At 38.6% G+C, this 26,439-nt stretch overlaps 1 protein-coding gene across 1 annotated transcript; it reads left to right on the top strand.

The window, feature by feature from the left end:
- Window positions 1–7,088: 7,088 nt before the first annotated feature.
- mrc1b (mannose receptor, C type 1b) lies at window positions 7,089–25,098 on the top strand (the record flags this gene model as incomplete). The annotated part of the gene is made up of 32 exons (XM_083907801.1): window positions 7,089–7,110; window positions 7,403–7,504; window positions 7,756–8,112; window positions 8,488–8,658; window positions 8,827–8,982; window positions 9,820–9,930; window positions 11,037–11,174; window positions 11,263–11,439; window positions 12,131–12,285; window positions 14,005–14,118; window positions 14,216–14,331; window positions 14,423–14,571; window positions 14,655–14,854; window positions 15,660–15,775; window positions 16,027–16,099; window positions 16,199–16,352; window positions 17,451–17,489; window positions 17,660–17,823; window positions 17,931–17,992; window positions 20,133–20,233; window positions 20,354–20,496; window positions 20,607–20,712; window positions 21,253–21,380; window positions 21,527–21,571; window positions 21,664–21,766; window positions 21,990–22,222; window positions 22,963–23,128; window positions 23,340–23,501; window positions 23,663–23,779; window positions 24,076–24,231; window positions 24,450–24,479; window positions 24,561–25,098. 32 exons carry the CDS (start codon window positions 7,089–7,091, stop codon window positions 24,809–24,811), a joined length of 4,317 nt encoding a protein of 1,438 aa, XP_083763927.1. The 3' UTR covers window positions 24,812–25,098.
- Window positions 25,099–26,439: the final 1,341 nt, after the last annotated feature.

Raw genomic sequence — 26,439 nt, 5'->3', positions numbered from 1 at the left:
AGCCACCTGCGCTTTTACGCATTGTGTCACACTGTAAATGCACTGTGCACGTTAAAGGCATGTGCACGCGCGCACGTGCATGTGCACACGCGCACACTCACATATGTACTCACACACCCACACAAAATTTCTGCCTCAGACCTTATGTGGAGAGAGGGGGGGGCGGGGTTTTTTTCTCCATGTGTCAAAAAAAGAAAAATGACGTAATTTTGATGGAAATGTGTCAGAGCACACATTTAAAGCCTTTTGCTTCAAATTATGTGAAAAAATTAGATGATTCGTGTTTTTTACTTTACATTTGAGCAGGATCAAAAAATAGTGATTTGAATGGGTTTCAATGAGCACACTTTGGTGCAAAGGAGTATTTTTGTCACAGTTGTTTAGAATGGACAAAAAAAAATTCACATGAACATTTTTTAAAGCACCCAAAAATACACAACCTAGCAAATTTTGAACAATATGCATGAAAATATGAAAAAGATATGCTAAAAAGAAAAAGTCAAAAACACAAAAAGGTGTCTAGGTGTGTTAAAGGGTTAACAAGAAAACATATTATCATCAATATTATCAATGTTCAAACCATAATATCAGAATTTCTCTGTACAGAAAGTTCCAGGGTAACTTGTTCAGAGTCTGCACCATATTAATAATCTGACTTAAATATCTGATCTGATGTTAACAGCAAAAAACAAAACTACATTCGTCCTGCACAATATCTTGTGAATAGGTGGTCTCCTATGCACCCTTAGGAGCAGGAAAGTGGTGCCCGCCACAACAACAGTATCAGTATCAATGGATTTTTTTTGTCGAGTGTGATCTTGAGAGGTGTGATCTTAATGATCCAAGTGTTTTAAATGCACAAACACAGTTGGTGTGTGTGCAAGGCCAGTGTGCACCTTGACCGTGGCGAAGGCGAAGGTGTTTTAAGAGGGTCGCTTCACTGGAGCTGGTGAATTTACAAAGCCGGCACTGCATGGAATCCAACACTGAAACACAAGAGACACACATAGCATGAAAACAGTTTTGTTAAAAGCACTTTGGCAACAGCCTTTGTATTGTACAACACTGTGGCAATATTAATAAAAATATTTTGTCAAATATAAATACTGATATGAAAAACGTAAAAGTCTGATAATAATTAATGCTATAACACCAAGCTCTACTAGCCTGAAAGCCAACTACAACAGCCATTATGGGATAAAACTACCATACACTAACTCCTCAAACTGCTTTAGGGGGAACTTTAGCCTCAAAGATTTACACCTTCTTGGAGCCGAGGGACAGAATCAACATATTTACATAGCACAACCCCGTCCTGGTCTAAGCTGTCAGTGAAACAACACCTTTGTGAGCACAGATACTATTGTTGTGAGCTACACTGCTACACAGAACAATACATATACAATACATTAAAAACCGGGACATAATAACCTCTTACGATGAAATAACTTCTGCTATCATTTCTTGTTTTTACATTTGTGTAGTCATATTTTTATCATCTGTTTTTGTTGTTTCATAAAAATTAAAAACAAAATATACTATATACGTAAGAGAGAAGAATCAAAGATAGATACATACTTCTAATATTAAATCAAATTAAATACATTGAAATGGATCTGTGGAGTAGTGTGGATGGATCTCTCAGCTAGTTGCTAAATCATTAGCATCACAGTCAATACTTCATACACAAAGCTGTGTCATTCACACATGAGTCAAGAAGGTTAATAAGAGGTTTTGGGTGCTGACATCACGTATGTGTCCAGTTATTGTCATGTCCTGCTTTCATTCTGCCGCTAAATAATCCATCTGTTTCTTTTTGCTGCTAACGTTTATGCTAACACGTTAGCCTAAAGATCGCTAGCTTAAAATGCTAATGAGTTCACTCACACAGAAGAAGAGAGAATAAAACGAAAATCTCTCATTTTGAGAGTCGGGCCGACTTGTGCACTATTTGCTGTGGCGGGCCACATATATGAAAGCGTCTGCATGAGGAGGCGCATGTGGATTACAAAAAAAGTTACAGCAGACAATGCCTAACAGTTTAAAAAAAGTCAGTCTAATTCAGCCTGATGAAAGTAAAAACGAGCTTAGCTTACCTGCTAGAGCGAAAGTCTTGTCAGCTCCCAAAGTTTTGTCAGCTCCCACCACACATTTTTGCTCCACAAAATGTCGGACTGGCACACACCAGCACAGAGCTGTTCAAACCAGTTCAAACTGGTTCAGGCTTGCGTGCGCATGCGCACATGAGCAATTGACGGAGTGCCCTTAACTCAAAAATCTATTAAAATATTTACGAATTCTTGTTGAGCTGTTTCAAAAATAGTAGTTAAGTCAACAATGTGAGAAATTTGCTGGGCAGACAAGAGTTTATTGCAAAGCCATATTTCCGAGGCAGTTTAATTTAAAAAGTGTAATGAGATCAACAATTGCTAGTTATCATTTTTACAGTGAGACCAGCTCCAAAGACCTACAACATCATCTTTATGTTTCACTGTGTTATCCAAACAACCAATGATTTATAAAGGAAAATCATAAAAATTTACAGAGGTGCCCAAATTTTTGCATACCACTGTATAGTAGCTGTCATTATTTAATATATTCATTCATTCATTCATTCATTCATTCACTGTCTACTGCTTTATCCTCCACATGATAATCCCAGGGGCTGCTGGAGCCATTGCCAGCTGACTTAGGGTGAAAGACGGGGTCACACCCTGTACAGGTCACCAGTCCATAGCAGGGTCGACACAAAGATGAACAACCATTCGCTCTCACATTAGCCCCATTTTCACCTAATGGTCCCAGCTCGCCTCACATCGGCAAGGCACGATTTTGGATGTGTTTACACGATACATTACCTCTCCAACAGGGGCAGAGTCTTCATTGCACAGCTGCATGAAACTGCTGTGACTTCGTTTTATACCACACCACACGCAAGCTACCCACTTGCGACTTGTAAAGCAGTTGTTTTCAGTGTAACTGAATTATTACAATGAGTTAATTAAAACTATTTGTTCAGTACTTCCTCCATGACCGGAGCACAGACTCTGTCTGTCACAGTCACTGGACTGAAACACAGGGGCAGGGCAGGTACTAAAAAAAGCAACAGGTACTAGTAGGTACTATCACTGATGGAAACGCAAAATACCGTGCCAAAGCGAGGCGAGTACCGCTAGTGGAAACATGCCAATTGTGGCTACTTTGTGGCTACTGTATCAAAGGGCATCTTTTATTTGTGGCTCTTTGACCCTCTGGAAACCCTCCACCCCAGCCAACTGATTTAGAGTGTCCAATTAACAATGAGTAATGGGGATTGGGTACCCTGCCCTTAAACCTGGTGGGGATTCAAACTGGCAATTCTTTGGTCACAATCAAAAGTTCTCTTTCTGCTTGGCTGGGCTGCACTGTAAATTCAGCAATAATAAATAATAAGTCCTAAAAGGAACTGTTTTTACTGAAATTTAAAAAAAACTGTTTTGTTCCAAATAATAGATTTCTTAATTGTTTAACTTCAGAATCAGCTATCACCCAAAAAACAGGAGCACATTAAACAGTTCAGGTTAATAAGTTTGGAAAACCTAAAATGTTTACAAAGTCAGTCATGGTTGTAATTAAATTGCCACTCTAAAAACACAGTACATTTGATTACTAGACATGAAAGTATTATAGTATAACAGCGTAATTATAAAATGAGTACTGTAAATACGTAACTAAAAGTTGTAGCTATGTAAATAAATGTAAATGTACATTGATAACATTTATTATCTCCACGCTAAGAGACAGAATCAAGAACTTGTTTCAAAGGTGTAAAGTCAAACTTGTGACAATTACAGAACGCTATTAAAATACCTGTGCAAAGGTTTGTGTGTTTTCAGGAAATGATGGTGCAAGAGTGAAGTCCATGATCAGTGATAAAGTAAGCAGGAGAGAGGGAGAGGTGCACTTCAAGGAAGGCACAGATTAGCTTCAGCTCCTCATGTGCTCCTGCTTACAGAGTGGTGAGGGCCTGGGAACACACTTTTAAATGGAGAGGAGGCAGGAAGTGGTGATGATGCAGACTCTCCGCCAGCTGATGGGAAAAGATGCATGAAGCAATTGTATCCCTTTTAAGTGTTGACATAGACATTACAGAGGTAGTGGAATATTTTATTCATTTCCTCCACATAGTCACCAATAATTAGCTGCATAAGAAGCGTTTGGCAACTCATCACGTTGACTTAAAATCAGTTGTTTGTTGTTTTTTTTTTGTTGTTTTTTTTTAATTTGTTTAAAATCTGATAATTTTTGAAGAAGATGTGGCCATTTGAATGTAGGCACTCCTCAAACTGCTTTAAGGAGAAATTCAGCCTGAAAGATTTTGACCTACTTGAGGAGCCAGGCCAATAGTCGCTCATTTGCATCACATTTACATGGTCACAACCCCCCTCTATCTGTTAGCCCACAGGACAGAAATTAGTGTAGCAGTTTGAAAACAAAGGAATGAATGTAGTTCATGTCAATGTAGTGTTATTTGCCTTAAGTACTTCAGTGGACTGATAAGAATCAGAATTTACTTTATTGATCCCCAGAGGGAAATTCTTCTGTTACAAAAAGCACTTGAATAAAAATGAGAAACAAGAAAGGTGAAAGATAGATACATACTTCAAATCTCAAATAAAATATATCTAAGTGTGTGAAGGAGAGTTCAACATTTTCTAGACCATGGACTATATTATCATCTTCAATACCAGTTCATCCCCCACAATGTGGCTGTACCCACCCTGTCCATCACAGTTGATATGCGGGCTAAATGGTGACATCACAAGCGCACCCTCTTCTGCTTACTCTTCTGTGCTGTAACCTTTGGTGCTGGACATGTGAAGTCTTTTGCCTCATCAGAACAGAAAGGCCAGATTTTTTCAAAAAGATACGTCTGGCTGTCCATGGTCAGTCCAGGTGGGGCCAGGACGGTCATCAAAGTGTTTGATTATGTCAGTCAGAGTGCCTTTGCCAATTCTGAAAGAAAAAAAAAATACTTGTTTCAGATCATGGTTCATGTTAACAGGCACTTTATCACTGAATCAGTATAGATTGATCAGTAGTATTGCTTGAATGATGTGTGAATGCCACACCTTTATGTGCATGAATTGCACGTGTAATTAACACGTTCATCACACATTGTGTTAATCACATGTGTGATTCATGCATGCAAAGGTGTGGCATTCACACATCATTCAACGCAATGTTAGGTTTCGAACACGGGAGTTTCGTCTCAAAGCATATGAATTATCAAACTGAACCTGCGGGTGTACAAAATCAATTTTGGTTTGATGTTCTCCAATTTCCTAAATTTCAGGTGTCTCTTGTTTGGTTCACCAGACATCTGAGCATCAACCACTGGTTTTGTTTTTTAATCCATTGCAGGGTTTCCCCCCTGCTAAGCTCGTTGGTAGGGCCTCTCGGGCAGCCCACCGGCGGCCCACTGTGTTTTTGTAAATTTTAAAAGTTGACAGGAAATTTTAAATTATGGCTATTATGTGTTATTGTAAGACATTTATTAACAATACTTAAACACCAAATATACAAAAAGACACACTCTTGAAATTAAAATAAATTATAAAAATTGTTTTTGCTCAAGTTAAATCCTAATTAAGTAATCGGCCAGTGAATCTTAAAACAAGCCATGCAATGCTGGTCACATTTAAAAGTAAAATGAATAAACATAAATAAAATAGTGGTCGTGCCCCCTCATCTCGTGCAGACAGACGGCCCTTTTTTTCTGTGCACCGCCCCTGCGCTGTGCACTTCTCCCTCTCCTCTGCTGGCTCTCTATATGCAACGCAAACTGGATCATTTCTCTACGCACAGCTTTATCCCCACATCAAAATAATGATCTTTATGACAAGGATGGAGTAAAGTCGTGATGAAGTGCAGGAGATCCGAGTAGATCTTAGTAAAACGTGGTGACAGACTCTTAAGAGCAGAGTGCACCTTTCATTGTTTTCACGCCATGGTCTCAATCTTCGTGTAGAAGACGCTTTAGTGCTGCAATTAAGGGAATAACAGATGCATCAGGTGGGAAGTGAAGTGAATCTTTTGCGCAAAGAGACTTTTCAGCATTAAATAGGTGCTGTTCCACAGTGTACTCCCATGTGACCCTGCATTGTGGTTTTCTATTGTGATCAACTTCCAATGAGACCATTGCATATATATATATATATACACCCATAACATTATTACCACTAAACTAAATAAAGTTTCATATATAATGCTCACGTTTGAAAGCAGATGTTTGCATTAATGCATTGCTCCTCTGAAACTAAAGTTTATCACTTTATGTTTTATCACTGCATTCACTGACGTTAATATTTCGGCACAGTCTTTCAAACCCAAAAAGGAGAATAACAAAAGAGGAAGTGAGAATGCAAAATGCTATGATAGATGTTAGGGAAGAGATGGAGAACAAACCTCATGGCAGCTGCCTCTAAACAGGATACTGTGTTGCTACACTCAGGATGCACAAAATATTCTCTTCATCAGCAATAATCACTGTAATATAAAAATAATTATTGTTATCATATAGGATATGTGTGCCTCATTGGACCAGTCAGAGAGCTTTGCTTGTGTTCATGTATATCAGTGAATGTATGGCTTACAACACATTGCCACTGTCTGACTATAGTGTCCATGTCTACAATTGCCATATTGATATATATGAGACAGACAGACAAATTATTTTCAAGGGGGAAAAGGTTTTTATTAAGACAAAACCTGAAAAATTGGGTTATTTTATGTGAAGTACTCTGTGTTGTGTCTGTATGAAAAGTGTGATATAAATAAAGATTGATTGAAGCCAATGCACAACACACTAATCCTCCATTTTAATCTAAACTGATTGCAGTGAGTGTGTGTATATATATGTGTATATGTGTATGTACATATATATGTATATATATATATATATATACACACACACACATATATATATATATATATATATATATATATATATATTATGTGTGTTTTTCTTACATGTATATGTGTGTGAAACTTTCCTAATAATTCAAAGGAAGATTACAAATCAGTTCCTATATTGCACACCCTAAGTGATGAAAGTCTATGAGGATGGATGTAGGTTTGAAGCAGCAAAACTGATGAGTCATGGTTAACATGAATCTCTTTCTTATCCTATTGGCAGGAAGTGAATGGGGCCACTTTTTCTGGAGTGACATCTGTGCAAGAAAAACAAGTGTGTATGTTGCCCATACGTCCCTCCCACCCCCAATAGCAAAATGTTGTAATGTGCCAATCTGAAACATGACACTTTCTCAATGAAAAGGCGGAAAAAAAAGTAACAGCGTCGGTACTTTTAAGATTCCCTCCTTTTCATGATCATGCTCATAAGTCCTCTGCTCACGGACAGTGTCTGTAGCTGTGAGACTTATTAGAAGAATGCTGATCCCACGGTTAACTTTAGCAGCCTTTGTGCTCGTCATCCTAACATCGCCGTGTTCAGCAGCAAATGGTACAGTATGAATTAAGTTAATTATGCATTCTGTACAGAAATGGCAAATTGCTTTCTTGTTATTTTAGATCTTACCAACTATTTTTTTCAGTGCAAATTTGCACTGACAGAACCACAGTGGTAGACTGCACTGACGGTTGTTTCATGGACGCCATAAGCGCAACTTTAAGTCTGTCAAAGTTGAGCGGGAACACGTGATCTGGACAAAATGTAACTGTGTGAATTTCAACTTAAGGCATCTCTCTTCGCAGATTCTCCCTTCTCACTCATGAACAAGGCCACTGGTTTTTGTTTGTTGAAAAAGTCAAGCCGCTGCCTTTCCATCCGCTGGACGTCCGGCAACCGCCTTTTTACAGTCACCACCAAGAAGTGTCTGGGGGCGCAGGGCAAAAGTGTAGGGAGCGAAGTGAACTTGTACGACTGTGACAACAAGTCTGAGCTCCAGAAGTGGGAATGCAGGAATAACACACTGCTCGCCCTCAAAGGAAAAGACCTCTACATTGAAGTCAAACCTGATGAATCAATCGCACTCTCCAAAACCATTGGGCCAAATAACCACCTCACCATCACAGGAACATCCAGCGGTGCTTGTACAAGAACTCTCAGAGGTACTGTATGAAAACTAAAGTGTAAAAGAACATGCTCTACCTTTAAATTCTTCACATGATTCTGTTTGGCTGCAACAAGCCCCTGCAGAGAGATAGAAACCTGTCCACACAGCAACATGTTCACTTAACGGACACAAAGTCATATTGCAATTGAAATATAATAGTATATATACTATTATATTTCAATTGCAATAATGTTCAATAATGTTAAAGCCACATTTGCCTGTGCTTTCTGGAGACAATCAGTAGAGTAGGAGACAGGACTAACAAAAAAAACCAAACACATTTCCTTCCTAAAAATATGACAAACCATTACTTTGTGAGAGTTCAGTGAAAGAAGATGAAATGTGACAAACCTGTTTTTCTCTCTCTTAGAGTATTATACCATCGAAGGAAATGCATTTGGGAAGATCTGCATGTTTCCCTTCCTGTACAAGGACCGATGGTATGGAGACTGCACCACGTACGACTCCTCACAGAAGCGTCTTTGGTGTGCAATTGAAACAAAATATGAACATGAGCAGTGGGGACACTGCCCAACTAACTGTGAGTATTGTATTTAGAATGTTAAGTCACTAGATGTACGATCTTTTGTGCCATTCAAATATAGTTTTTAATGCAAAGCACTGAATATTAAACCACAATTTGAAATGTTGTTCTATAGTTTAATGTTTGACTGACTGAAGGATCTCATTTATCCAAATCAATGTGCAGCCAGAGAACACTGGGCAAAGAACCTGGCAACAGGAGCGTATTACCAGCTCAACACGATGTCAGCTCTGACCTGGACACAGGCTGAGGCCAGCTGCAAACAGCAGGAGGCCTCGCTAATCAGTGTCTCTGATCCCCATGAGCATGCATTCATCTCAGGTAAAGTGCCACCTGGTGGATGTTTGCTGATACTGAGACGGCTATATTTTGTATGCAGTATAATGTGATCACAATAGATTTATTGGGTTTTAAAACTTTCTACCCAAACCCAATGTTTACAGAATTATCATTATTAACTATTGTGACCCAAATCACACATATTTACACCAATATCTGTAGCAAATTATCAATACATCACACATACAAATCATACCCAAGAGATGAATTACAACTTCCTTTTTTTTGTATGCTAGTGTTGTTTTTTTTGTATACTTGTTAATCGTGATTAAAGGTTGGAAAAATTCATATTTGGTGACCACTGCTGTAGACAATGGCTGAAGAAAATAGGAAAAACATAAAGGAAATTATGTTACTTTAATCTTGATGTTTAATTAGCTTATGATATATGATATACCATCGTCCAATAACTCATAAATGACCGTGAATCAAACAGATATTCATGCAAAGACTTCCAGACTTGTGACACTGAGTAAAACCAATGTTGTTGTTTTTTAAAGTCACTGTGAGCAACAAGCAAACGTTCAAACGTTCGATCATGCCAGTCTCCTTCAGCTGTTGAATGATCTGTTTGTCTCAATAAATACTTTGAAGGTTGATATTCGCACCAGGAACATGATTTAACATGATAATATAAACTGTATGGTTGCTTCCCTCGCATCTCGATGCACTTAAATTAAAAACTAATGCTTTTGTCTTTTGTGGAGTTGGTGGGCAGAAAAAAAGGGAAGAGTGTGAAGAAGAGGAACAATTTATTTACTCTGTCTTCTTCCTTTTTTTGTCCCTCTCAACGGCACAAAAACTCTCAAATACTCACAGTGCTACTGGGATCTTCCAGACAAAAACTTTGGATTGGGTTGGTTCTTGACCCAGAACATGGCTGGCAGTGGTCTAATGGGAAACCTTTCCGTTACCTGAGATGGGATACTGGTAAGTCGTCACTCTGGTAAAAAAAACAAAAAACTTCAAATGCTCTGCTTTAGTTCCCCAGCAAAGTCTCTAACATACAGTTTTAGGAAGTAGTTACAGAAAAACTAGAGTGATTTTGTTTAACTTTCTCCTGTAACTTCAAGAATGATAGTTGAAGTGATAGTAGTGACACGCTCTATGAAGCACTATACCATCTTAAATTCATTGTTTATGTTTTACCCACCCATAATGAAATATGGAGCTTAATCCCAGATCAATTGTACTGTAAAATATATTTAGTTTTATGTAATTGGGATGCAGACTATAGTATTTGTTCTGTCTTTTTAAAAAAAAAAAAACGTTCAAGCAGAACGGCTGTTATGCAAGTAAAATTTTAGACTTAACAGTCTGATAATGAAATATTATCTATCTCCATGGTTCTCAAGCTGTAGTACATGTACCACCAGTGGTACGTGAGCTTCCTCTGGTGGTACTATGTGGAAAATCAGAAATACTGTGCTACTGTATATATACCAGGGTATGTGATCAGAGTGGAGCGAAGGAATTTTGTCCAAAGTGCATACAAAATGAAACACATAACAAAATAATGATGATGATGATGATGAATTAAATAATAATAATTAGTCACCATTTACCATATACTTCATCCAACACTGTCTGAAGTATATTTGAGAAAGAAGAGGATGATGAGAGCGCAAATGATTTTAAAATAAATCTGCCTGTGAAAAGTACCACTGTACTTTAACGTTAGTGATAATTTTAAATAAATACTACTAATTTATACTATGTTAGTATGGTATATATATATATATTTTTTCAGCTCAGCATATAGCCACTCCAAAGTGAATGTTATGTTTTAGCTTTTTACATATACAGTATAAATTATACTGAATTATGTGGAAAAAGTGCAGTACGTGTATCTTTTTCTTATATTTCTTATTCAAACAACATGAAGTCAGCACTGCACTCGTGCCCAGTAAGTCACCGGCCAAGTTTAAAGAAAGATGTCACATCTTGGTGGATACAAGCAAAAGCCATGCCAAGACATCAACAATCTTTTTGGATCCACACTGTTAAAATGTTTTCTATTTTATTATTTTATTCAGGAAACCCACTTCCTAATCCAGGACACAACTGTGCCTTTCTCGACACTGGTGGGGTGCAAACCTGGCAAAGTTCATCCTGTACGAAGAAATTCGGCTATATCTGCTACAAAGATGGAGCTCCGCCAAATCCACCACACGGTACAGATAAATATTCTGCACTCATCTGGCTCCTGTAATCTGACTCACTGTATGGTAGAAAGATAAGTTGTTGTTTTTCCATGATCAGTTGAACAAGGGTTTTGTGAAAGTCCATGGATTCCCTACAGTGGCCACTGCTTCCACCTTCATCGTACACTGCAAACATGGACTAATGCTCGGACAGAGTGCCGCAAAGAAGGAGGAGACCTTGTGAGCATTCGCAACGTGGAGGATCAAAGCTTTATCATCTCTCAACTTGGATACGGTATGAAGACTAATTTTTTAAATTAGTTCCAATTATATTTTATTGAAGGGAACAGCGTCAGAAAAGAGGATTTCTATCGGTTTTTGACCATAAAAACAAGTTAATGTATGTAAGTAGACCTCCGTATCTAACATGTATGTGCAACACGACCACTCTATGTGAGCTAAGGTTTCTACCCTTTTTCCCTGTTATAAGGGTTTTTTCCCTGGTAGTTTTTCCTTACCCTGGTCGAAGGTCTAAGGACAGAGGATGTTACCAACCCTCTGAAGTCCAGTGAGACAAACTATGTTTTGTAAACTGTGGGCTATACAAATAAAGATTGATTGATTTAACTATTACTGTTTAACTTTTGTTTTAACTTTTTTAACAAAAGTGAGTGACTTAATAATACCCATAAAAATTAGATCAAGGAGTTATGTTCACTCAGTACGTCCAAGTTGCTGTTGCAGTCACGGTGTGCAAAATGGAGGATCCAAAAGCAGGTTTTGGTGAAAAAAACAGTTTTTAATTAAAATGACCAAAGAAATCACCTGGAGAACCCATGGCCAAAGAAGTATTTTCAAAATACATACAAATTACATGTATAATGTTTTCTTAATGAGTGCAGAAAAGCAGTAGATTGGCTCCATTAAAAGAAACATATTCATAAACGTATCAATTATCCAAATAAAATGTGAAATCTCCTATGCAGCATCCATTGATGAGCTCTGGATTGGACTGAATGACAGGACAACAGAGGGGCTGTTTGACTGGAGTGACTACTCCGCAGTGAGTTATACCAGCTGGGTGTATGGAACACCTACTCTGGGCACCGGCGAAAATGACTGTGTTCTCATCAAAGGCAAGGTAAAGGCATCAGAACATTTCTGGAGCTGATTCATGAAACTTTGCTTCCAGCCATTCGATCTTGACTTACACAAATTGAATTACAAAAATGTGTTGGTCAAGGTGCATTTTGAGTTATTTAGTTATTTAGATATTAGTTATTTAGATTCTGAAAGTGTGATTTCTAAGCGTCCCATCAACGTCTAACACATGAAAATCGGAAAATATTTGAAGAAGATATGGCCGTTTGAGAATTTTAGCCTCAAAGATGTACACCTTCTGGGAACCATAACATAATAATAATATTAATAAAACAAGAAAGGAAATATACTTAAGAGTTAGAAGGATCATATATAGATACATATTTCTAATCAATCAAATAAAATACAATACATCTAGTTGGCTCTGTGTTGGATGGATCAGTCTGTTGCTGAATGAGTTGAATGAATAGATAATATTATACTAATATTATAAATAGTACTGCTTTTGGAGTAGTGATTCCTTCCCCCTTAGAGCTTAGGTAGAGAGAGAGTGTGAACATGTATATTCATCTGGTGTTGAAAAAAGAGACTGAGAGTGCTGTTTTTCACAAGATTAAAAACTCGTCAAATGTGGACAAAAGCAGCCCAAATTTTATTCACCTGCCCAATGTTTTTTTTTCTGCTGCCTGACGTAAAACAAAAATACCCCAATTGAGCGGAAAACTGCCCAATCTGGCAACACTGCATGCTGATAGGCCAAAAAAACAACAAAAGCACTGGAATGTGATATCACCACACACTAACTACGAAACAACCCTAATTCAAATACAAAATGTATGGTTTTAAAACCCACAATACTGTGATTTCAAGCATGTAGTAGTGACGGGATCTGCAGTTCATTTGAGTATACTGAATCACTTGAATCAGTTCATTAAAATGATTCGTTCAAAAGATTCGTTCACCGAATCGTTCAGTGCTAAGCAGGAGCCCAGTGCCCTGCTACGTGACTCACCTCCTCCCTGAGTGCAGTATGTTCGGCAAACTACTTCGCGAGTGATTCACAGAACGCGGCAGTTCCACTCCAGGCCGCCACGATCGCTGCTGAGCTCAACTGAACTAAGAAAGGAACGAATCAGTTCATGAAGTGATCCCAGTCAGTTCGTTCACTCAATTGATCCGTACTTTCGAACGAATCACTCCTGACCGACACAACACTACCATGTAGTGGCTTCTTCGAAACGTCAACTTCCATCATTTTGGGGGAAAAAAACAATTTGTTCTTTGTTTATTTGGTTTGCGCTCGGCCGACTGGTTTCGCCGTGGCAGGGCACAAATGTTTAACACTACTTTTGAATATCCACCAATTTTATGACTAAATTACTATAAAAGAGTATACGGACACATCAGATGGTGGAAAAATCCAAGGAAAAGGGCAGGGAGAGGCTGAAATGAAAAATAGAGATATTTCAAAAACAACTCAAAATATTACTGGACGATTTGTTGAATATTCAAATATTGTAAATTCCAGTGCAATGAGAGTTAATGAAAATATAAGGGGCTTCACAATATGTTGAGCTATAAGGAGCAGCTGATGAGATGCATTTAAAGACTCTGGGAAAACTCATCACTTCTGCAGGATCATGTTGACCTTAGAACAACTTAAAGAAACACTGTAAATTGTATCACTTATGCATCACTTTTTTTTATTAAATTACAAATACTTGTAGATAGATGTTGTTTAGATGCTTTCTTCTTTCAGAGCGGGAACTGGGCAGATCGCTGGTGTGATGAAAAACATGGTTTTATCTGTATGAAGCAAAGCAGCACTGAGCGCACTGGACAAGAAGTAGATCTGCAAATAGGCTGCAAAGCAGTGAGTGAAGTTTCCACATGTCTTAAAAGAGTTTGTGTCTCTAGATATATTATGCTCCACAATGCCTCAGTCATAATAAGCATTCAATGTCCCACAGGGTTGGAAAAGATACGGCTCCTTCTGCTACTTTGTAGGAACTGAGACAAAGACTTTTAATGAAGCCAAGGATGACTGCAAGACGTCAGACTCTTACTTAGCCGATGTTTCAAATGGGTAAGGCTCATTTCCTGTTTTTATATATACAGTTTATTCCATGTGTTTTGTTTCGACCCCATAAGAGACAAGATTGTGTTATTATTTCCAGGGTGGACAATGCATTCCTTGTCAGCTTAGTGGGGTTGAGACCAGAGAAGTACTTCTGGCTTGGGCTCTCAAACCAGAAAAACATTGATGAGTTTGTGTGGACCAACACAGATTCAGTGAGCTTTACTCACTGGAACACTGAGATGCCAGGTACCAACCAACACAAACATGAAACCCATCTATGAAGGCTTAAAAGCAGCATCACACTTTACAAAAGATAATTTTTCCACCAGGTTACCAAGAGGGATGTGTTGCCATGCTAACTGGGGTTTTTGCTGGACTCTGGGACCTGCTGCCTTGCACCAACCAGGAGAAATACATCTGCAAACACCTGGCAGAGGGCGCCGTTGTAACTGTTCCACCTCCTACTCCAAGTGCCCCAAAGTGTGCCGACGGATGGATACCAGTGGGAAGAAGAAATTTCTGCTCTAAGGTAGAACCTCAACCTCAGCTAAAATCATTGTTGGAAACAAAAAATACTTCAATTGTGGAAAGGTTTTAGTATAGTTTAAAGCTGTATCCCTGGCAATACCAAGCGATAACAAGCTCCACATGGTTTGGTGCACACAAAGTAGCAACATGTCTACGGATATAAATGAAACACTACTATGTGTACGACTGATTTACTGCGAAACAAATACAACAGAAGTGCTTGGTTGGGAACAGCCTCCTTGTTCCGAGTTTCCGAGTTAAAATTCTGAGGTCGGGGCTTTCCTTCAGTGGGAATGACCTTGGAAATTCTAAGTTCCGAATGCAAAAATGGAACGCAGCATTAGATCATGTGTCACCCTGCGTCATTCCTGAGCTGCAGACAGGATGTGATTCTTTTTTTTGTCAGGACAGACGGAGGCGACAGCAACATTGCACTAGTAAATAGAGACGGCTGCGAACTACGTGGAGTTTATGCCCATTAAAAGTTTTACGAAGTGAATCCAGTCATTCAGCAACGCTTCTTGCCTCCACTCGCTCCCGCAATGCCGCTGTATACACACAAACGCTCCCTCTGTCTGGTATTGCTTGACAGAACCTGTTGTGAAATGATGGACACAGCAAACAAATACTATTACGTCATAACTGATGCAGGATAATAACATGGACAACAACAAGCAACGCACTGCAGCTTTAAATCTTTAAAAGACTGACATTACATAAACTCATTACTTCAACAAAGCATTTACTCTGCTGCTGCTTTCCTAATCCTGTTGACTTTAATTCAGCCTACACTTGATATCTTTAAGTTTTTCACAGGGCCTCGTGCAAATGAGAAGACGTGGTTTGAGGCCAGGGATTACTGCAGGGCCATCGGAGGAGATCTGCTCAGCATCCACAGTGCTGCTGAGCTACTAGTGGGACGGTATGAACTGGTTAAATATACTTTCAAATCAAAGATGAACATCACCAATGTTTAAACTAAGTATAGATGCAGTAGTGAATGTCACTTTTACTCAGCTTACTTTACTGTAGTTCTTCTAGCTTGATTACTACCTCTAGAGGAAAAAAAATGCAAAACTTACAAAAGTACAAGATCATTATTATTATTATTATTATTATTATTTTAAATTGGTTAAATTGGTCATATTATTGTTATTTATATTTGCACTGCAGTCATGGAAGAGCCTGGATTGGACTCTATGTTCCAGATACAACCACTGGTTATACATGGAGTGATGGATCCGCGGTTAGTTCTACATTTTAGAAGTTCTTAAATTTGTATTCAACTAATTTCAGATGGTTCGGTGTATTTTTTTTTAATACCATGTATGGTTTTTTTCCACAGCTTAACTTCCAGCATTGGCAAGACGGAGAGCCAAACAACTTTAATAATGCAGAGTCTTGCACTGAATTCAGAATATACAACTGGGATGAGAGCGGCTCCTGGAACGATGCGCACTGTGAGAGTTACAACGACTGGCTATGCCAAATACGTGCAGGTACAGATTTGTTTATTAATAGTTTTCTTAGTCCTACACTGTAAGATCCGTGCATTATGCTTTACATGGTAAACATGCCTCATTATCCAAAGTGTGGTAGAACTTTAATAAAAGTTCACAAAGCAAATATAAAAAGAACAAAAACAACATACAAACCAGCAAACCAGTCACAAAAGTTGATTCCTCAGCCATAAAAGAGATGTGTGTATAATTTGTAAGGACCAGTTAGCATTAAAGGTGTTCAAGATCATATTAACCTTGTTGTAGGGTTAACATCAGCCCGTCCTCACCATCATTTGTTAGATCCTGCTTTCTCTTTCATATAAACATCACTCTCTCCAAAGGAAATGTTGTCAACATTTGCCTGACCCAAAATGTAAAACTTGGCCAATTAGTCCTTTTCTAAAACACTGGAATTGATATTTTGACATATTTTGACATGAAGAAGACATAATGTATCTGTCATCGTTTGTTCACTTTTTGTATATTTATGGCCCTAAAATGAAAAAAATCAGGATTAATCGTGTGACTTTTTGAAATAAATGTTTTCTAATACTTTTTTAACCTCCTCCCAAAATCATGTTATCTCAAAACATTGCCACACTCAATGTAGTTGTGTCCTCTTTGCCCCCTATGTTGTACATACAGTACATCAGGGATATTACTATTGTATTTATTTAGCTTAATTGGTGTAATATACCGTTCTCGTCGATCTCTTGTGTTGTGATGGGCCTTTCTGTGTGGAGTTTGCATGTTCTACCCACGTAATGGTGTGTTCTCTCCCTCTCACATCCAAAACATGCAGAAATTATGAATTAGGTTCATTGGACGCACTAAATTGACTGTAAGTGTGAGAGTGAATGGTTGTTTGTCTCTGTGTGTTGGCTTTGCAATGGACTGGTGACCTGCTCAGGGTGTACCACGCCTTCATACCCACCCACCACCCCTGTGACCCTATGGAGGGTAAAGTGGTAGAAAATGAATGAATGAACAAATGGTACTCTTAGTTACTCACACCATGCTTGTTATTCATCATATGGTCGTCATTATCGATAAGAAAAATGCTTGACATGATGACTGTGTGCTTTATTCTTGTAGGAGTGACCCCAAAACCTCCCCCAAATGCCACTCTACCAGGTAAGTTGACATAGAATACAATATTTTTCAACTGCTCTGACTTAACATTTCCAAAAGTTGAGATGACTGTGTTGATAAACTAAGTATGAGGGTCTTAGACTTGAGTGTTCAAAAGGTGCTGCTGGTGATTATTTTCAATCTCTAAATGACCAACCATAAAAATGTTGCAGAATATAATACCACTTCAGATGGTTGGCTCATGTGGAAAGGCAATCAGTATGTTATTAACTCGGACTCAATGTCCATGGAGGATGCTCGTCACTACTGTAAGAAGAGGCATGGCGACCTGATGTCAATTAGCAGCAAAGAAGAAAACACCTTCATATGGAAAAAGGTAATATACACTTTTTGTAAATATCATATTGTTTTGGTGAATATCATGCTCAAACTAACAACTACAGATGTTAAAGCTGGTATGTGTGTGTGTGTATGTTTGTACAGATTTCCAGATCCTATGGCAAATTTTATATAGGTTTGTCAGTGGACCTTGATGGGTCATTTTGGTGAGTATCAATATTTTGTTTGTTTGATACTTACAACTAAGGACAGTTAAAACTAAGAACAATTCTCATGTAAATGTACCAAGTTATAGCCATAGACTATTTTTGTTGTCCCTAGGCCGATTGATAGAACACCCAGATAATAATTTAAAAAAAATCATATACTCAGCTTTAGTAATACGATGTGACATTTCTAAATGAAACTGAATATGTGGATGAAGTTTAAGACACACCCTCATGCCCTTCAGATAGCACTGTTTCCTGAATTCGGAAATAATTCCTCTCACTACTTTCAAAATCAGGACATATAGCATTCAAAGAAAAGCAAATGTTAACGTGTTGAAAGGCACAAACAATATGGATGTCACAAAGCTGTTATTTACCACAAAGTTGGTATGGGGTTAATACTAAAATATTAATTTTCAGTCTCATCTATGGCATCAGCAACAAAGGTTACAATCTTATAATCTATTACAAATAGAACCTACTTTTAATGGTCCAGTGTGTAATAACTGGTTTACTTTGAGATGTCAGTATTTTCTGAGGTGGTACTTGGTACGTTTTCATATTCTTCTTCTACTACTATTGGCTTTTCCCTTTATGGATCACCACAGCGGACAGCCTGCCTCCATCTTGTCCTATTCCTCATGTTCTCTTCTGTTATACCGACTGTCCTCATGTCCTCCATAACATCCAATAACCTTCTGTGTGATCTTCCTCTTTTCCTCCAGCTTGGTAGCTTCATCTTCAAAATCCTTTGTTCAGTATAATCACTATCACTATGGTTTGTGACCAAACCAAAGGGAGGCACTCGTCGGATGCACAGTATGAACCCAAAATTGAAGCTTATATTTCAATTTTGACTTTAAAGCTCGCATAGAGTGGTCCTGTTGCACATATATGTTATTTATGGAGATCTACTTACATACATTAACTTGTTTTTATGGTCAAAAACCTCCTAGTTGCTGTAAACGAGCCGATCGAAATCCTCTTTTCTGACGCTGTTCCTCAGCCGCGATATTTCAGACTCAACTCTCAAACCCAGAAGACAGACTGTGTTGTGATTGGCCAGCCAGCGTAGAGGTTTCCCAACTGTCTTGTGATTGGCCAGTACCCGGAAGTGAATATTCAGCACACCCGCTCTCAGAAGCGCAGCTCCCCCCTCTGGAACGGTGGATGCACTGCTACTCATTATCAAAACATTGTTTTAACAGTGTTTAAAAATAGCTTCTTCACGACTCCCCGCCACAGTCCCTTTGACGACCTTTGACCCAGAGTCAGACCCAGAGTCAGAAGACACTGTCGCTTGTGAAACACCTCCACAACGGTCGTTATTCTTCTTCTGCGGTTCAATGTACGCAACCGGATGTGCCCGGACTAGTGCCCTGAGCCGGAGGATCTGCTGTTCAGGAGAACCGCTGTTCACGTAACGGTTACGTACGTTTTTTTCTGAGCCCGTTTTTTCTGAGCCCGAGATTACAATGAAACACAGTGTTCTCAGCAGTGGCTGAACTGTTTGTTTAGAACCTTCAGGTACCTTCATAAACAAGGTAATGACGCAGATACACACTAAAAAACAGCGTTAATTGTAACTTCCGGTCTAGGTCTGCTTTAAATTAAACATTTAGTTGTTTTAAAAGCTTTCAATTATGCTTTAATCAATTTTGATTAATCAAGATTGACAGGTGAGGGACTGCACGTCACTGCTATTACTTAGTTTCTGACCTGAGCTGTCCCTTGAATATGCTAATTTCTAACCCTGCCCTGTGGTCACTCCCAACGTAAATCCCAGCATCTTCAACTTTGCCAACTACAGCTCCACCTCCTGTATTTAAGACAATGGATGAGTTTAAATACCTTGGGTCAGCCATCCATTGCTTTGGATGATTAACACAAGGTATTTGAACTCATCCACTTTCTCGACCTCTACTCCTTGCATCTTCACCTGTCTCACTGTCGTGTCACACAGGTATTTTGTCAAACTCTTGGGGACTTCAACCTTCAACCTGTCTCCTACTCTCACTAGAGATTACAATATCATCTGCAAACACTTCCTACGTCAACAGCTCAGCAAGTTGTGCACAAAAAACCCAGTATTTTTCCACACAAATGTGTCATTCATATTAAATGTGTATGCTTCAAGGTGGATGGATGGGACATCGGTGTCGTTGCAAAGATGGAATGACGAGCAACCCGATTCAAATGCCTTTGATCAGAACTGTGTGACTATGTCTTATTTCATGGGTGAGTAATCTAGATGACAGGTGTGTGTGATGAGGGGTGTCTGCTCCAAGGAAAAACATTTAAAAATGACTGAAACAAGTAAAATAAGGCTGATGACATGTGTCTCACTGATTCTCACAGGCTTCTGGGAAACTTGCAACTGTGGCAGAGAGTACAAGTCCATTTGTAAACGAAGTTTCTCATCACCTGTCAACACCACTGCACCCCCCACGGTTGCTCCTACGGGTGGATGCCCACTCAAATGGAAGAAATTTGATTCAAAGGTGAGAAATCTAATTCATTTCATAAACCGGCAATATTTAATAGGAGTACACAGATAATTGAGTCAAATTAGATGGAAGCTTAACATATTTATATTATTTCATATCTACAGTGTTATAGTGTCAACATTGGCCGTAAGATCACCTGGGAAGAAGCGAGGAGACAGTGCATTACCATAGGAGGAAATCTAGTCTCTATTCCCACAAGACGTGTGCAAGGTTTGTTCTGTTTTTGATGTTTGATCATTAGTTCTACATTAGTAGCTGAACATTCATTCATAGCCTTTGAGATGCAAATGGAAGAAGGGTGGTTATGAGCAGGTACAGAAGAAAAAGTGATTACAATAACTCCTGTTACATTCTTAACAAGAATTAATCTTTCTGCGTCCTGGTCAGCAGCAGGTCTGGAAAGGGTGTAATTACCTCTCACTTCCAAGAGGTGTGAGCAATGAAATCATTCGATCAAAATGCCTCTGTACACAACCAATCAGACCAAACCATTAGGATTACGTATGCAGGTGTTATGTGGCAAAGATACGTTTTTACACAGCCTTAGTTTTCACTTAGTTTTTTTTTTTTTGGTAAATAAAATAACATTTAGTTTTAGACAGTGTTTTCTTATATAATTTTGAGTATCAGGATTTGTGCTTTTACTTTCATGTCATGTGTGTCTGAATTCAACAATAAAGCACAACTCATTTCCTATTGAATTACAACAACATTAGAAAAGAAAATCTAAAAAATGACTTCTCTTTACAGCATTTCTCATTACCACAATGCTAGAAGCAGCAAGTACAGACCTGTGGATAGGTTTGAATAGTGTAAAACAAGATGGATTTTACTGGATTGATGGAAAGTCAAGACGATACACCAACTGGGGAAATTCTGTAAGTACAGTCATGTGATCTTCAGTGGTTTACCTTACATGGTTGTAAAACAGGGAATTGTAAAATGATTACATGGGTTTTCTATGTTTTCAATGCTATTATCTAAAACATGCAACTTATTTCATTTCATTCATTCTCCTCCTTAGAAGCATCGTCGTCATCAGGGATCATTTTATAAAAGGTGGAATGAGGTACATTTTCAGAGAAAGAAAACATTTTTTTGTCTGAAATTGTGCTGTGAATAGATTTTTCAAATCCAAACCACTCATTTGTATTAAACCAGGAAGACTGTGTTGTGATGAACAGCAGTCCCATGCTTGGCGTCGGTAAATGGCTGACAAAGTCTTGCAATGACACCAATGGATTTGTCTGCACCAGAAATCTTGGTGAGGTTATGTTTCAAAAATAAGCTCAAATGAATGAAATGATGTCATACCTGGTCGTATGTCTTAAATTAAAGCTCCAAAGTGCAGTGGGTCAGCAGCACCATTCTTTCCTAAATGAATCTGTATTTAAGTTGAAGAGGGAGAATTAAGAGAATATAAATCATGCGACCATAATGTGACAATGAAACAACGATATCATCCTTTGATGTCTTGCTCTCTACAGACCCAAGTCTTCCAGCTCAACCAGAACCAGTAGTTCCAAGCATCTATGTAGCTCTAGGAAATGACAGCATCAAGGCTGTGACTAAAGATCTGACCTGGGAGGAAGCCAAGAAACACTGTGAAGGTGACAAAGCTAATCTGGCTAGCCTGCGAAATGAATGGTCACAGGCCTACATTGAGCTGCTGGCTACCGATCTTAAAGCTCCACTGTGGATTGGACTGAACAAGAAACAGGTACGTGGATTCGACTATCTGAAATTGCAGCACTGTTCCACCAAACCTTCAAGTGCTATAAAAAAATTATAGATTAAAACAGAGGTCTCAAACTCATGGCCCGTAGGACGCTTACTTCTGTCAGTATTTTTTTATTTACAGACTCTTTTTCCATCACAAATACATTTATTTATATTTTCCTTATCGCATTACTTTTGTTTTTTAAATATCATTTCACCCACTCTGACATGTTTTTCCTTCAGAATGCCTCACCTGTCCAGACAAGAATCTGAGTGGCCCAACGCCTGACTAGAATGATCTTTTATCATTATAGAGAAGAGTAACTTGTGTAAACAGTGTCTATGGGTATCTGCCATTGGCTATTCTAGTCCATGCTTGAGTCACTGCACATGCTTTTGTCACTCTCTTGTCTAATCAGTGTGAGGCTTGTTCCCAGGGTCGCCCTTCATTCTTAACTATTATTATATTATTAGGTATGTTCATAAGGCAACCATTTATAAAAAAAATTCTCTTTGGTTGTCTGGTGCCCCTCCAGTCGACAGCACCAATTGGCGACCGCATATGGTCTATGCCTAGAGTTCTTAGTAGAAGCTAGACTGTGACACCGAGAAGCCAAACTAACATATTCTTAACATCTCTCAGCGCCTTCTTTTATTCATATTTCACTTTCTAACTGAAGTGACTGCAGTCAGTCGAATTATGGAAGCATGATGAATATTTTGATCCAAATCTGCTTTCAGACCAACGACTATTTTAGGTATGTTGACGGCTGGCCCCTCACCTTTGCCACGTGGGCTGAAGATGAACCGAGCAGTGACCGACCTTGCGTGTACATGGATGTAGACGGAAGTTGGAGAACTGCTTTCTGCAACCGAACCATGAAAACTGCTTGCATGCAAACCACAGGTACGGCTGTGGACAGGACATTTCAATAAATTGAAAACGGTTCTTCTGTAATTCTCGGATGAATGTCACTTACAACATATATGCCATGTTAATGTCATCTTGTCAATCTATTCCTGACCCATGACTGTTATGTATGACTGTACTGAAGAGTCACTGCACTGAATGTCACATTTAATTAGTTGATATCACCATCATTATGTCTTTCACACAGATGTAGCACCAACAGAATCAACCGGCTTTCCAGGAGTTTGCCCTGAAGAGTCAAATACATGGTTCCAGACGTTTACCTGGCTTCCATTTAAGAGTCATTGTTACTTGTTTGTAACAGAAGAAACTGAATGGCCACATGCAGCTAGCAGCTGTATAAGACACGGTAAGAGTGTGAGGCAATCCAGTCAGAGGAAGCCTGGCTCTTTAATTTTAGATCAAAAGAGTGCGTGGCTGTTTAGTTGTTGTTGTCAGTAAATACAAGTGGAACAGACTCAACATGTGTTTGTTAAATGTTACAACTATACATTTGTGTTGTTGTAAAAGGTGGAACCCTGGCTAGCATTGAAGATCCTTCGGAGCAAAATTTCCTCAAAAGCAGTTTGGAAATATTTGGAGATAGCCACAACTCGTTTTGGATCGGCCTGTATAAAACTCATAAAGGTATAGTCACACTTTTTACCTGGTTCACACTAGATGCATGACGTGTGTCGCTGCTCGTCTCCCCACCCACCAATTTAGAGAAAGAGCGATAATCTGCCCTTCAACTGATAGAATTATAATCTGCATAAATATTGGGACATTGACACAATTCTCTTCTTTTTGGCTCTATACACCACTACAATGGAGTTGTAGTGGTTTGTTTTTTTCTTGCTGCCAAAAGTGAAGCACAGGGTCATTATTTCCAAATTATGCAAATGCAATGCAAATGGTAACATACAGTTCCTGTTTGGCTCTAGGGACATGGAAGTGGTTGGACAAAACAGTCTTGGACTACACAAACTGGTCTGAAGATAATCCTGACTCTGAGTTTGGAAGGATTTTAACTTTTGATGGGCAGTGGGTATCAGCTAACAGATGGCATGAGAGCCCATACGTCTGCAAAACTCCTAAAGGTAATTTAATCATTCTCTTGTATATGATGTTTGTACGTACACACCCATAGACTGTCCTGGATATAATGACCTGGTCTCTTAAAAGTTGTGTTTCTATACAACTGAGTTTGGTTTCTTATGAAATGTGAGAATTCACATGTTGTAGGTGACTAGGTTAGATATACAGTTATAAATAAAGTGATGAGTTAACTGGTCATTCTACTTTTCGTCCTCATCAGTGTCATCCAGAGAAACGGAGTCAAAACCTGGTAAGTGGAAATATAGTACTGCATTTGTAAGTTAAATTTGTTTTGAATTGTACAGACTGATCTTTGTGCATTTTTGTGCAGAGCCTCACGGAGATCTGGATCCTCGCAGTCGAGTTCACACGAGTTTGGTCGTTGTGCTGGTCATTGTTGTCGCTGCTTCACTGGTAGCCATTGCATTCTTTGTCTACAAGAAGGCCCCTCGCATCTTACCAACCTTTGACAATCCACTCTACTTTGATCGTGAACGATCTCAGCCAGATGTGGTGGACACCAATAAATTGATTGAGAATGCAGAGGAAGCAAACTCTGAGCCTGTGCTCTGTGCCGTATGAAGTAGCGGGATATAGTGGGACCTACACTATCCTGCATCACAGATTGATGTATTAAACTTTGATGCTTCATTTACATTTTTTTGCTTTTTGTTTTTAACTAATACAGTCTGTTTTCAGTTATTTAACGATATGTTACTAAATGTGGGTTTCAGTGTTGTTGGCAGTGTCTGACCTCATGGAACAGAATTTAGGCTCTAGGATGTCTCAGTGATTTTTTTTATTTTTTTATTTTTTCTATGATTGAATGTATAAAATTTTACTTGAAATGTGCAAGACATCTGTCAGTCAATGAACATTAAATTGACTTTTGATTAACAACAGTCTTTTCACTGACAAACCACTTAGGATATCTAAATCAAGTCATGATTTAGATGATAATCTATACAACTGAAATCCAGGAGTGTGCAGTGACATTTACACATAGCAAAGCTTGGCCGAACAGTGTGTAAAATTAGGCCTTCCGGGCTTATAGAGGGCAGAGGTTGTGATAAAATCAGAGTTACATTGAAACTCATCATCCTGAAACCACTGACTCTTATGATGTTTTGATTTACAACCGACAAGCAGACTTTACTATTACACTGTACAAATACAATATGTAATACTTTGCATTATTTTTTTTTATGGTTGCTTTATGATGGAACAACACTATACTTTTTTTAATTGTAAACAGTTATCACAGAGAAAATGGTAAAGAAAGAGTCAACACTGTTTATTTCCTTCACCTGGCCAAGTGAAGCGCAGAATGACATTTGAAGCCACTGAACAGAAAGTTCAGCTGACGTTGAGCAGATAACTGAGATCAAGGGATATGACGTCCTTGTTCCCGGGTCCATAGGACCTTTTATTATTATTATTATTATTATTATTATTTTTGTTATTATTATTTTAATCCTGTGTCGGTATTTTGGACAGCTCCATCATTACCTGACGTATCAAACAAAGAAATCTATGGACTATGGATGTTGCCGTAAAAAAAAGCTCTGCTGTTGGTTTCATCTGTGTTAATTTAAGGCTGAGTTTCCATTACGCATGCCAACAGCCTTTGATCTGACGTCAGAGGCGACAGGACAATCGATATAGATGATATATCTATAGCTGATTCAGATAGTTACATTAAATAGTGATTGTTGTGATTATTTATAGCATTTAAATGTGCCTGGAACTGAGGAAACTAGTGATGACGAGATGAATCCTCATGAACCACTGAAGTCTTCATCCGAGCAGTTCATCCTTGGGCCAAAGCTTTATGAGGCACAGATGACGCTGGGATTTAGACTGCTAGCCTATACAAACTGTGGTGGACATTTTTAAACTTTTTCCACTTAATACTCGTAATGCTTTATACAATAATGTAAAAATATAATAATGATGATATTATAAACAACATGGACTTTGTGGAAGCGATCCTACAACCTTCCCAACAAAAGTCCAATTACTTAACCTCTAGACTTGTCAGAATTTACTTAGGAGGTGGACCCGGAAGCAGACGGAGACGGTTAGTGTATTTCAAAACAAAGTGATATTTTTTACAAAAAGGAGTAACATAAAGCGACTTCCAAAACTAGTGGAAGTGAACGAGTGAGTGAGAGATAGAGGGAGAAATGAGAGTGCAACTGCGGCAGGAT

Source organism: Microchirus variegatus (genome assembly GCF_963457635.1).
Source record: "Microchirus variegatus genome assembly, chromosome: 21".
NCBI lineage: Eukaryota > Metazoa > Chordata > Actinopteri > Pleuronectiformes > Soleidae > Microchirus > Microchirus variegatus.
This window is presented reverse-complemented; position numbering and strand designations above follow the sequence as displayed.